Source organism: Octopus sinensis, linkage group LG3 (assembly GCF_006345805.1).
Source record: "Octopus sinensis linkage group LG3, ASM634580v1, whole genome shotgun sequence".
NCBI classification, from domain to species: domain Eukaryota; kingdom Metazoa; phylum Mollusca; class Cephalopoda; order Octopoda; family Octopodidae; genus Octopus; species Octopus sinensis.
Window position 1 is genome coordinate 159126075 of NC_042999.1, and position 14207 is coordinate 159140281.

General features: G+C 35.7%; 1 protein-coding gene across 7 annotated transcripts in view; it reads right to left on the reverse strand.

Annotated features, from left to right (window-relative positions):
• The window catches only part of LOC115209866 (protein O-mannosyl-transferase TMTC4-like), a 382774-nt gene that overhangs the window by 84309 nt on the left and 284258 nt on the right, over positions 1-14207 (reverse strand). For all 7 annotated transcript variants that reach the window (XM_029778443.2, XM_036501543.1, XM_036501547.1 and 4 more), the window contains 2 exons: positions 10962-11040; positions 5535-5642 (listed from right to left, as the gene is read on the reverse strand). In XM_029778443.2, the coding sequence (XP_029634303.1) occupies positions 10963-11040 (78 nt within the window). In that variant the 3' untranslated portion in view covers positions 5535-5642; position 10962. The remainder of the gene's footprint in view (positions 1-5534; positions 5643-10961; positions 11041-14207) is intronic.

Sequence of the window (14207 nt, forward strand, 5' to 3'; positions counted from 1 at the left end):
GCATGTAAGTATGTATACCAATGTATGCGCATACACACCTCCGCGTGCACATGCGCATTCGTACGCGGGCCTGTGCAAGTATACACGCGCAAAACAAGCATTGGGGATTGGTATGTGGCGGGGGTTGGTATGCGTTGGCTGTTGGTAAACGTTGGGGATTGGTAAATGGCGATCCTGCCCATGGGTGGGTACGTAGGTAGCGGTGACCTTCGTGCAGGCGATGCAAAATAGTAGCTGGTGCTATCGCCAGTCAGAGGCCTGAAATTTGCCACAAGGGCATATCTCTGGTGACAGCAATACGATAAATCGCATTTCTTGTTGATGGATGCTGCGGATTGTTGGAGGATATGCAGTTTTTCGCGGAGGCAGAGCTGGCAGTTGGGGGTGCCTGGTGTATATAGTGGCGCTCTGTCGACGAGAGTCTACTTGATGCTGGATATTTCATCTCCGAGATCACGGAGTCTCCAGAGAAAACGAAACAAGGAAATATAGTCCTCTCTCCCCATGAATCTGAACGAGTACATATGCTGGGAGTATCTTCCCTTGGTCATTAGCTGTCATACTCGTATAGTGTCTAGTAATGTCATTGGATGTTGTAAGGATGTCTGTTTGCTACGACCCATGAGAGACCAGATCTTTCTAGAGCGCACATGGTGGGGCTTTGGTAGATACAGATTAGGGTCGTGGGGGTGCATTTTCACGTCTGTTGATACGTGTAATGCTAGATGCGATGTTGTCCAAGCAGGAGTAACTCGCCTTGACATTAAGGGGGTTGAAGAGCCTATAATACTTATGCGTGTATGTCTGTGCATGTGTGCGTATGTATGTATGTCTGTGTGCGTGCGCGTGTGTGAGTTCGTCCAAGCGTATGTGTGTGTGCAGACTTGCACATGCGCGTCCAGGTAAATAGGCACACGCATCAATATACACATACACGTGAGACTATATGAGCACGTCTGCAAACCCACTATAAACTATAAACTTGCACCTGCCGCCCCTACCTACTTCACCACCCCAAAACAACCTCACCGACTTCTAGTCTATTTCCTGTCCTCCACGTGGCCAATTTCCTACTCGCCATCAGTATTTTCCAAATAACTGTTACCCATATACCAACATCAAAGCGCGACACTGCGTGACCTTCTCCGCTAATTGCAGCCGACCTTACCGTAATACTAATCACCTTCTGTTATTCAAATTCGAAATGGCTGACGACTAGCATCACGCTTGAAACTCAAGAGTACCAACGGATTTGAATCAAACTGTTTCGATCTATATATATATATATATATATATATATATATAGTCTCCTTTAGAGAGATTTAGAAATATAAATATTTATATATATATATATATATATATATATATATATATATATATATATATATATATATATATATATATATTATATATATATATGGGTCCATATTTAAATATACTTCTTTTTAATTATCTGCAATTTTCTTAAATAAGAAGTAACTGGTTTCTAACAATGAAAGTATTCATCGATAATAGTTTTACAAGTTGATGAGAATTGCATTTGTTTTGTACAGACTTTGAGAAAAAAATATTCAAAACAATCTGCAGCGAACGTCTCTGATTATAAATATTTTATTATGCCTTCTCTTTAAAACATCACAAAACAGTGGCCTACTTATGTCTATCCTTCATCAATCAGTTTTAAGAATTACATTGTATGTTTAAAACATTATGTGATGTTGGAAGTACTAACGTAAGCAAATCGTTGGGTTTGGAAACAGTATTGTTAATATATTCCCCAGAATAATCACATAAGCAACATTTGGTGTTGCATCCTACTCTTTTTTTCATTATATTATATATAGTTTAGCGCTACCTCCTTCTGTAGGAATGAAAAAACATACTCTTCAAATTATGAATTGCTGTAACAGTTACTCTCTGAGAGAGGTTACTCTAAGTTGATGTTAAGGAAAATTGTGCATGCCTTGTTTAACAGATTTATATGGAAATCTATCTATTCCAAATGTTTGCTAACTTATACTACCCCAGTAATGCAAGTATCAAAGAGGGAAATTTCTTATACGAAATTAACATGTTAATCTAATGCAGGTCGCTCACGCTGGGGAGATGTTGGCGTTCTTCACATAGCCAGATAACCGAAGAGATGGTGTTGTGGATTTCCACCTCGGCATCCGAAACTCAGAGTTTTATCTTGGCTATTGAATAATTGTCACAAATTTTTTTTACAGATATATATATATATATTGGAATAGATAGATTTCCATATAAATCTGTTAAACAGGGCATGCACAATTTTCCTTAACATCAATTTAGAGTAACCTCTCTCAGAGAGTAACTGTTACAGCAATTCATAATTTGAAGAGTATGTTTTTTCATTCCTACAGAAGGAGGTAGCGCTAAACTATATATAATATAATGAAAAAAAGAGTAGGATGCAACACCAAATGTTGCTTATGTGATTATTCTGGGGAATATATTAACAATACTGTTTCCAAACCCATTATATATGTATATATATATACATACATATATAAATACATACATACATACATACATACACACATACAGACATACATATACGACAAGAAATAATTTTTGCTTCTTTTTATTGAGACAAAAGAGTTTATATACATAGGCGCAGGATTAGCTTACCAACCAAATGATTCCTGGTTCAGTCCCACTGCGTGGCACCTTGGACAAGTGTCTTCTATTATAGTCTCGGGCCGACCAAAGCCTTGTGAGTGGATTTGATAGATGGAAACTGAAAGAAGCCTGTCCTATATATGTATATATGTATGTATATTTGTATATATGTGTTTGTTGTGGCTGTGTTTGTCCCCCCACCATTGCTTGACAACCGATGGTGTGTTTACGTCTCAGTAACTTAGCGGCAAAAGAGAACTATAGAATAAGTACTGGGTTTACAAAGAATAGGTCCTCGGTTCGATTTGTTGTGGTGCTCCAGCATACCCGCAGTCAAATGACTGAAAAAATTAAATGAATAAAAGAATTTTAAAATGTGTGTGTTTGCGTATATTAATTTATAAAAAAGTGAGGTGATAAAGGAATAAACGATTATCTGATGAACTTCATTAGCTGACAACTGTTTCTGCTTTAAGATGCATCGGCATAGTTAAGTTCCTGTGTAACACCTTATAGCGTCACCGGAGCCTCCGATGCTCCCATGAAGAACTCCGAAGTGCTTCATAGCATGATAATATATAGGTGGGTGGGTGTTTATACTCTCTTTCTCTTTTACTCTTTTACTTGTTTCAGTCATTTGACTGCGGCCATGGTGGAGCACCGCCTTTAGTCGAGCAAATCGACCCCGGGACTTATTCTTTGTTAGCCCAGTACTTATTCTATCGGTCTCTTTTGCTGAACCGCTAAGTGACGGGGACGTAAAAACACCAGCATCGGTTGTCAAGCAATGCTAGGGGGACAAACACAGACACACAAACACACACACATATATATATATATACATATATACGACAGGCTTCTTTCAGTTTCCGGCTACCAAATCCACTCACAAGGCATTGGTCGGCCCGGGGCTATAGCAGAAGACACTTGCCCAAGATGCCAGGCAGTGGGACTGAACTCGGAACCATGTGGTTGGTTAGCAAGCTACTTACCACACAGCCACTCCTGCGCCTATGTTAGTGTATATGTATGAGAATGGATGCGCAGGTTAGTAGCAATGGTTGGATGTTTTGGATGGAGAAACTGCGTGATGTATGTGTGCTTATGGGGGCAGTAGATATATATTCGTGTGTAGCCCCGAGAGGACACGATTGGGTGCAACTATCTGACATCTTTCTATTAGGAATCACTCTTCTATCTTATGAGCTAAGCCAAGGTATCGCAGCTTGTGACATATCATGCCGGGATGCACCTTATCAATAGCATTTGCGTAGTCAAGATATATCACATCGTCATCTGAATAGTCATAAGATGTTTAAATTTATATGTACATGTATGTATGTACGTACGTATGTATAGGTTTATATGTATCGACATGCTTCTGTGTGAATATATATGTGTATATATATACATATTCGTTATATGTGTATATTTATATATATATATATATATACATATATATTTCTTTACGACCCACAAGGGGCTAAACACAGAGGGGACAAACAAGGACAGACGTAGGTATTAAGTCGATTACATCGACCCCAGTGCGTAACTGGTACTTTATTTATCGACCCCGAAAGGATGAAAGGCAAAGTCGACCTCGTCGGAATTTGAACTCAGAACGTAGCGGCAGACGAAATGCCGCTAAGCATTTCGCCCGGCGCACTAACATTTCTGCCAGCTCGCCTTATATATATGTATATATATATATATATATATAGATAGATATGAATATATATATATATATATAGATATGAATATATATATATATATATATATATATATATATATATATATATATATATATATGTGTGTGTGTGTGTGAATGTAAATATGTATATGTATATATATATGTATATATGTTTGTGTGTGTGTGTGTGTAACTGTAAATATATGAATACAGATATATTTATGTATATATTTATGTGGCAGCGATGCGTCTGTTTCGTAACGCCATGTCCTATCGCCACTTGCACTCCGATCCAATCCCTCCAACCAGCAGCGCGTTTCTCTCACCATCTGGGACCACGTCTCAGCTTCTGACCTCCCCACTACTTCTATCAACCTAGGTGTCCAAGCTTCTCGCAACTCGCACTTTCTACGTGAACATTTAAACATATTTTAATGCACCTTGATATTCTATCATTTATAGAAAAAGTGGTACGGTTAGCCATCATTTGTTCTTTGACGACAAAGTGAATTTATTGCAATCTGTTAATATAATATACTTAACTTTAACTGTAACGGATAGACTATTTTGCATACAGTGCATGTAGTGGCGGAATGATCAAATAGAAACGAATATTTATGTAGTTTACATTTATATATATATATATCATTATATATACATATATCATTATACATACATAAATATATATGAATATATATATGTATATATATGATGTATGGTTATACATACATACATATATATGCATATATAAATATAAAGAAAGAAATATATGTTATAAACACATATATATATATTACATATGCAATATATGTATATGTGTAAAGAGAGAAGCATGTATGTGTGTATGTATGTATGTATGTATGTATGCTTGTATGTTTGTTTGTTTGTTTGTATGTATGTATGTATGTATGTTTGTTTCTTTGTATGTATGTTTGTTTGTATGTATGCTTGTTTGTTTGTATGTATATATGTATGCATTTGATTACATTTCTTTCCGTTTAATATATATATTCTCAAAATACTTTATGTCCAGTCCATTAACATCTGTTACATTATATTACCAATGTATAAATACTGCATGTCATCGCGAGACTTAATACGCTATGCAGTCTTTGTTACTGTGTGTTTGTGAATTTAGACACCATATATATTATGATGTTATCTAATCCATTTATTTTCAAAGGTTATGGAAATTGGTTACCTGATATTCGTAGCTATTTGATAATAATACTCTGCTTTTGTATAATTCTCCAGGTTCATATAACACTGTCCCAAACCAGTGTAAGCAGACACAAATTCAGGATATTTCCTACAATAAATTTTAAATTCACATGAAATTTCTATCACGGTTATCCAGGAAGTAACGAATAGCATTATTTCGCATTATATTTTATTGGCAAATTAAAATATACAAGTGGAGACTCTGAATGATTTAAAGTTTCGATGCATTTTTAGGCTTGTGAATAATGATTAGTACGGCACCAAAGTCTATAATAATAGCTATGATAAAAATAAAAGACACTAATAATAATGATTTCAAATTTTGGTACAAGGCTAGCAATTTCGTTAGAGTCAAGTCGACATGTTTTGCAAACAACTTGCACATGCAAGTGCTACCAGTCGAAAACTTCGCGTACCGGAAGCCAGCAAGTGTTTGGGGTCATCAGGAGAGAATGTTACTTATTTTATCGACCTAGAAATGATGAAAGGCAAATTCAACTTCGGTGGAATTTGAACGTAAAGACGGAAGAAATACCGCTGAGCAATTTGTCAAGCGTTCTACTATAGGCACAAGACATGAAATTTGGGGGAAGGGGGAGAGTCGATTACATCGACTACGGTGTTTCGCTTTTACTTAATTTATTGACCCCGAAAGGGTGAAAGGCAAAGTCGACCTCGTCGGAATTTGTGCTCAGAATATAGTGACGGGCTAAATACCTATTTCTTTACTTGGAAGACGATACAACTAATAGCGACATTACAGGTGAACAAAAGGCAATCTACGACAGAATAAATGTAAAAGAACAGGAGAACGATAGCGACATTATTTGCAACCTTAAAAAGGTTGATTGATGGAAATTGAACCAAGAAAAATGTCAATGAAATTCTGAAATACATCAGAACAAACAACATCATAGAAACAAATAATTTGATCAAGGCAGCAAGTATTGTTGTAGCAGAAAACGTGGATCTTGATGAAAAAGAAACATAATGGTGGAAAAGAAGAATCCAGGCAGGGTTAGACATACTCTCGAAGGAAATCTCTGTTAGACCGAAAAGAGAAAGGGGAGCTTAAAAGCGAACAAAAATACAGGGCGCTGAAAAGGAACTATAATACTGAAAGAGAGGGCCTGAAAGTAGTAGTGGAGGAACTGAAACTGCGTCTCGTTGCAAAGAAAGTAAAGATGGTAAGATACGACCAAAGAATGATAGGTTACCACCAGAATAGGTTATTCGGAGTAGATCAGAAGAGATTCTATAAAGAAATAAATGGAGGATGTACAGATGAAAAGTTGACACCAGATAACATTGAAAGTCAAAGGTTTTGGAGTGAGATCTGGAGCAAAGACAAGGAGCACAAGAAGGATGCTGAAAGGTTGCAAGAACTGAAACAAGCAGTAGTCTGTCCAGAACAGGCAGAGCTAGTCATTTCAGTTAGGGAAGTGAAAGGAATCAGCAAAAAAAAAAAATGAGCAACTGGAAGGCCCCGGGACCAGATGGAGTTCAAGTCTACTGGATCAAAAGATTTGGTGAATGTCATGCACGAATAGCTGCGCAACTCAACACCTTCTTAAATGCCGACAAAGTAACACCAGAGTGGTTGACATTGGCTAGGACAGTGCTGTGCCTGAAAAACATCGAAAAAGGCAATACATCTCTAGCGTTAGAAGCTGTGCAAAGGCAATAATAATAATAACGACACTAATAACAGCAACAACAATAATAACAGCCACAATAACGACGACGAAGATGATGATGATGATGAAGAGGCGGAGGAGAGAATGAGGGCTTATGCAGATCAGCAATCATAAGGAGATAGGATTTCTCTGCACTATTGACTTCAATATTTGGTTGGTATTTATTTTTTCGGGCCCCAAAGCATTTTTCCGAGGCTCCATCAATCTTGCCAGTTCACCACTGGTTTCTGATTTTGGCACAAGGTTCGCAATTCTCTAGGTTCCAAGGACTAATCGTTATCGTCCAGCCCAATATTTAATTGGTATCGAAGACAAATGGATACCTCTCAAGTAAATCGAAATATTCTAAGAATACTTAACCGGTTTCCACTCTTCCCATGTTTTTGTCACTTGTGTTTGCAAGCCTACTCGAAGTCCCTTTATTATTATTATTATTATTATTATTAATTATTATTATTATTATTATTATTATTATTATTATCTTTATTATTATTATTATTATCATTATTATTATTATTATTGTTCTTCTTCTTATTATTATTATTATCTTATTATTATTATTATTATTATTATTATTATTATTAACAATAATAATAATAATAATAATAATAATAATAATAATAATAATAATAATAATAATAATAATATAATAATAATAATAATAACAATAATAATAATAATATAATAATAACAATAATAATAATAATAATAATAATAATAATAATAATAATAATAATATAATAATAATAATAATAAAATAATAATAATAATAATAATATTCCAGGATTTCTCGCACAGAGGAAACCATAGGGGGTTATTTGGTTTTATTTATTTATTTTTTATTAATTTTTGTCCATTTGAGTTTGTTGCGTTTCAGGAAACTTGTTTTTCACTGCTGTCTTGATGCAACGTTTTTTTTTTTTGCCTCTGATATTCGTTTTTCAGTCTTCAAAATACTTCATTTACACTCATGCAATATATAAACGTTCTGACTCGGCCACGTAGCTCAATTTTTTCATTCATGGGTGTTGTATATGGAGAGTATCTAATATTCTGTTCTTATTAACCTGCCGTGAAACAAGTTTGTTCTGAAGCCAGCCCTCCCATTTCTAGATGCTATGATGACCAGCTCCTAGGAAAATGTTTTACGGAACACCTCAGGTATACATTTCTTTAGATATTGACACTGCATTCCTATTCCCACATCATTTCTTCTACAATCGCTTCTGAGAATAAAACATAATGCTAACTATTTTAAATAAGCCACGTCTCACAGTATATGTAGCCTGAAAACTTTGACGACTTTATTTCTTGATAAGTGCATTGAAATGATATTGCTCGGAAAAACACTACACCATATTATTTAGAGATATGCCTTATTTACTTTTCGTTCATGTATTATTTTTGGGATACGCTTTTACATTCTAATTTTGCTTTCTCTTACAGTTCAAGAAAACGCATTTTTTTGGCATTACATTTATAAATACATGTCAGCGTAACACCCTTTTTTTAATATTACCACTACCACTAAGGTGAAGAGCTGGCAGAATCCTTAGCATGACGGGCAAAATGCTTGGCAGCATTTTGTCCGTCTTTACATTTTGAGTTCAAATTCCGCTGAGGTCGACATTACCTTTCATCCTTTCCCGGTCAATAAAATATTAGTTGAGTACTGGGGTCGATGTAATCAACTTACTATCTCTCCCGAAATTGCTGGCCTTGTGCTAAAATTTGAGACTGATGCTATTATTATCACTGCTGGTACAGCTGTTGCTGCATTTGTTAGTGTTCAAGATTTCCCAACTATGATGTCCATCTGTAACCAAAAATTGTTACGGGCGTGACCATCCTTCTTTTAAGGTACAGTATATATGAAAGTAAAATACTGAAGTTATCGTTCCTTTAGAAGAGGATCAGATGTGATAGGAGGAAGATTTCACTCGTAACTATAGAATGTGGAATCTCACACGTAATTTCATGGACCTGTTGTGCTTTATAGCAACATTAACATTAAAATAGTTATTCAATACTTTTTAGGATTTATTTTCGTTTTTGTTTTTGTTAATTTTAAAATTATCCCTGTTATTTGAGGATATGTTCTTAAGAGACTGAAAATACAAGGGTACTATTTTTCTTTGTGTTTGAAGGAAATAATCAAATCCTCTTTGCTACTACTATAATTCAAATCTTCTCTCATAATCACTGTAGAAACTATAGTTAAAAAAATATTTCTGATAAATAGGTAAAATGCAACATTTCTTCCTATAAATAGGGGAAGTATATAGCACCTTCTATTCAGCCTTCTTTCTTAACATGTTATTGTTTCAATCGGGTAGAAAAGATTGTGAGTGCAATCTACAAAGGCTAAGAGCGACTGATCAGGTTAAGACAGTTAATGTTCGATTTGAAAAGCTGCAAGTTGATATTTGTGGGAAAGCGTGGATAGAAAGGGGCAACTACAGAGTTACATTTGTGGTAATGTAGTGGGGAAAAGTAGGACTTGATTATGGCTCGGATGGAAGCGATAGTAAATAGTTAACTCTGGGAAACAAAAACCATAGTAATATCGGTGTAACTAGATGAAGGAAAGAGCACGGCAGTGGGTAAATATTGGTGTATGTTGGTGAGTCTTTGATAATCATCCGGAATGCTGAATTTTTCATGCAATCTTGGATAATTTTTGAGTAGCAACAGTACTGTAAAAGATGTGAAGCAGATTATTTATACCCGTACGAACTATGATATACTGCGATTTTGAGAGTTTTCATGAGTAATAGAATAAGTTATAAAATAACATTTTTTATATAACGATAACACAAATTCCACGTTAGAATAAATATTATAACAGATACTATATCAAGCCTAAACAAGATATATTTTCGAATAAAATGTAACAAACAAACAACAACAAAAATGAGAAGACTTGGTATTTTGTATTATAATGACATAATCATAATTCTTCTGAATGTAAAGGAAAATATCTCTGGAGATATTTGTCTAGTTTCTTCTTCAGTTGTGCAAATACAAGTAATTTAAATTCAATGTAAATATTCTATTTGAAAATCAAAGATCCTAGACAAAATTTGTATTTCTTAATTCGTTATTAGGTAACAATTTAAACAAATATCTCTGAAATAAATGTGTTTTTTATTATAATAAATGTCAGTAACTTACTAAATAAAAATTCATGTTTTATTCAGAGTTTTCGACAAATACATTCTATTTTCTGAAAATATTTAATTATCTTATTGGTTTTCATCACTGCCTTGTATGTTTGTTCAAGACAATGGAAGGAACCAAAGTTAAAAATTGAGTTTCAAATTTAAGTGGTTAATGCAAATTTTCATTCTGTAAACTTCTTCTAAGATAATGTTGAGTGAACTAAATTTGTCTAATACAGGAATGTGTAAACTTTCGAAACGATAAACCAATATATTCATTAGACATCCATTAACAGAGAATCATAATGTATTCGAGGAAAATTAGCTTCCAAACTTAAATAGCTGGAATACAATGAATCCGTGCTTGAAAGGGGAATGTCAGCAAACGTTTTGTTTACTAATTGGCACGGAACAACAGCATCCAAAATGGTCAGGCTTTAAATACCATATTAATGCATGTGTTGTTAATTTATAAAATTTTGAGTTTTATCTGAATGACCGGAGCTTGAGGCGCATAAACGTTTACACATGAGTAGTTTGGTTTCTTACCTTACAGTCTCAGAAAAGTAATTCTTCGCAGATTTATATTCTTTATGATGAAGGTATCCAACAGCAATATTAAAGTAAGCTACAACGAATCAGAAGGAAGCCTATTTCAATACAGGCATATATATATAATATATATATATAATATATATATATATATATATATATATATGTATATAAATATATATATATACACATATATATATATATATGTATATATATATATATATATATGTGTGTGTGTGTACAAGAAAAGAAATGACAAAAGAATAAAAGATTATCTTATGAACTTCATTAGCTTACCGCTTTTTCAACTATAAGATGTGGTGGACTCATAGTTTTGTGCCTGAGTACCATCTTACAATTTCATCACAGCTTCAAACATAAAGTGTAATTGATTTGGGAAAGCAAATACAATGAGAAAGCAAATATGTGGAAGATGAAATCCAAGGACTCCTCCAGCAATCAGAAGAAGATTAATTCCATGATGTAGGTAATGATGAGTATAATATGTAGAGAAAGAGTGAACATGCCTATCAGTAAGAATATGTGTACACACACACACACACACACACATACCTGCATACATATGACGAGATGGAGCTAAAAAGAGAAGAGAGAATAAGGAATGGTTTGGGATGATCTAAATGCAACAATTTTTTAAAGAAATATTAATGTTAATTTATAATCTTTGGAGCAAAGCTAAAGTTTTCGAAGCAAATGTTCATTACGTTTCTTCTCTTTGATTTTCGAAAGGATATTCACATCAGAGAGGCATCTGACTTCTATGTCCTACGATTTCCCATCTTTCGTAAACAATTATTTCAGCCCTTGTATATTTGCATTTGGTAGAAGTTTTGATAGGAAATGTTATGCAATATGTGAGTAGATATGGTAGACGGAAACTGAAAAGAAGCCCGTCGTATATACATATATATGAGTGTGTGTGTGTGTGTGTTTGTGTATTATAATAATTATATGCATAATTATAACAAGGGATTGTCTATAAGCCTCTCCACGCGCTAGAAATAGACGCCAAAAGACGCTAATACCGCATTAAAAACTCAAAAATTTAAAATAGGGGCTGTAGCCAAGCAAAAGAATGATAAGGAAATAAACATTTGACTAAACGTGTACAAGCTTAAGGTAAAAAAAAACCCTACTGCTTCAGCAACGTTACTATAATATTTGTAAAATTTACCTGTAAGGTTTTTATTTCCGCGCTGACTACTTGGTAAAATCATTAACGATATTTACCCTTCATGGCCGCGAGCTGGCAGAAACGTTAGCACGCCGGGCGAAATGCTTAGCGGTATTTCGTCAGCCACTATGTTCTGAGTTCAAATTCCGCCGAGGTCGACTTTGCCTTTCATACTTTCGGGGTCGATAAATTAAGTACCAGTTACGCACTGGGGTCGATGTAATCGACTTAATACCTATGTCTGTCCTTGTTCGTCCCTTCTATGTTTAGCCCCTTGTGGGTAATAAAGAAATAGGTATTTCGTCTGCTGCTACGTTCTGAATTTAATCCGTCTGTCTGTCCTTGTTTGTCCTCTCTGTGTTTAGCCCCTTGTGGGTAGTAAAGAAATAGGTATTTCGTCAGCCACTATGTTCTGAGTTCAAATTCGCCGAGGTCGACTTTACCTTTCATACTTTCGGGGTCGATAAATTAAGTACCAGTTACGCACTGGGGTCGATGTAATCGACTTAATACCTATGTCTGTCCTTGTTCGTCCCTTCTATGTTTAGCCCCTTGTGGGTAATAAAGAAATAGGTATTTCGTCTGCTGCTACGTTCTGAATTTAATCCGTCTGTCTGTCCTTGTTTGTCCTCTCTGTGTTTAGCCCCTTGTGGGTAGTAAAGAAATAGGTATTTCGTCAGCCACTATGTTCTGAGTTCAAATTCCGCCGAGGTCGACTTTGCCTTTCATACTTTCGGGGTCGATAAATAAGTACCAGTTACGCACTGGGGTCGATGTAATCGACTTAATACCTATGTCTGTCCTTGTTCGTCCCTTCTATGTTTAGCCCCTTGTGGGTAATAAAGAAATAGGTATTTCGTCTGCTGCTACGTTCTGAATTTAATCCGTCTGTCTGTCCTTGTTTGTCCTCTCTGTGTTAGCCCCTTGTGGGTAGTAAAGAAATAGGTATTTCGTCAGCCACTATGTTCTGAGTTCAAATTCCGCCGAGGTCGACTTTGCCTTTCATACTTTCGGGGTCGATAAATTAAGTACCAGTTACGCACTGGGGTCGATGTAATCGACTTAATACCTATGTCTGTCCTTGTTCGTCCCTTCTATGTTTAGCCCCTTGTGGGTAATAAAGAAATAGGTATTTCGTCTGCTGCTACGTTCTGAATTTAATCCGTCTGTCTGTCCTTGTTTGTCCTCTCTGTGTTTAGCCCCTTGTGGGTAGTAAAGAAATAGGTATTTCGTCAGCCACTATGTTCTGAGTTCAAATTCCGCCGAGGTCGACTTTACCTTTCATACTTTCGGGGTCGATAAATAAGTACCAGTTACGCACTGGGGTCGATGTAATCGACTTAATACCTATGTCTGTCCTTGTTCGTCCCTTCTATGTTTAGCCCCTTGTGGGTAATAAAGAAATAGGTATTTCGTTGCTGCTACGTTCTGAATTTAATCGTCTGTCTGTCCTTGTTGTCCTCTCTGTGTTTAGCCCCTTGTGGGTAGTAAAGAATAGGTATTTCGTCAGCCACTATGTTCTGAGTTCAAATTCCGCCGAGGTCGACTTTACCTTTCATACTTTCGGGGTCGATAAATTAAGTACCAGTTACGCACTGGGGTCGATGTAATCGACTTAATACCTATGTCTGTCCTTGTTCGTCCCTTCTATGTTTAGCCCCTTGTGGGTAATAAAGAAATAGGTATTTCGTCTGCTGCTACGTTCTGATTTAATCCGTCTGTCTGTCCTTGTTTGTCCTCTCTGTGTTTAGCCCCTTGTGGGTAGTAAAGAAATAGGTATTTCGTCAGCCACTATGTTCTGAGTTCAAATTCCGCCGAGGTCGACTTTGCCTTTCATACTTTCGGGGTCGATAAATTAAGTACCAGTTACGCACTGGGGTCGATGTAATCGACTTAATACCTATGTCTGTCCTTGTTCGTCCCTTCTATGTTTAGCCCCTGTGGGTAATAAAGAAATAGGTATTTCGTCTGCTGCTACGTTCTGAATTTAATCCGTCTGTCTGTCCTTGTTTGTCCTCTCTGTGTTTAGCCCCTTGTGGGTAGTAAAG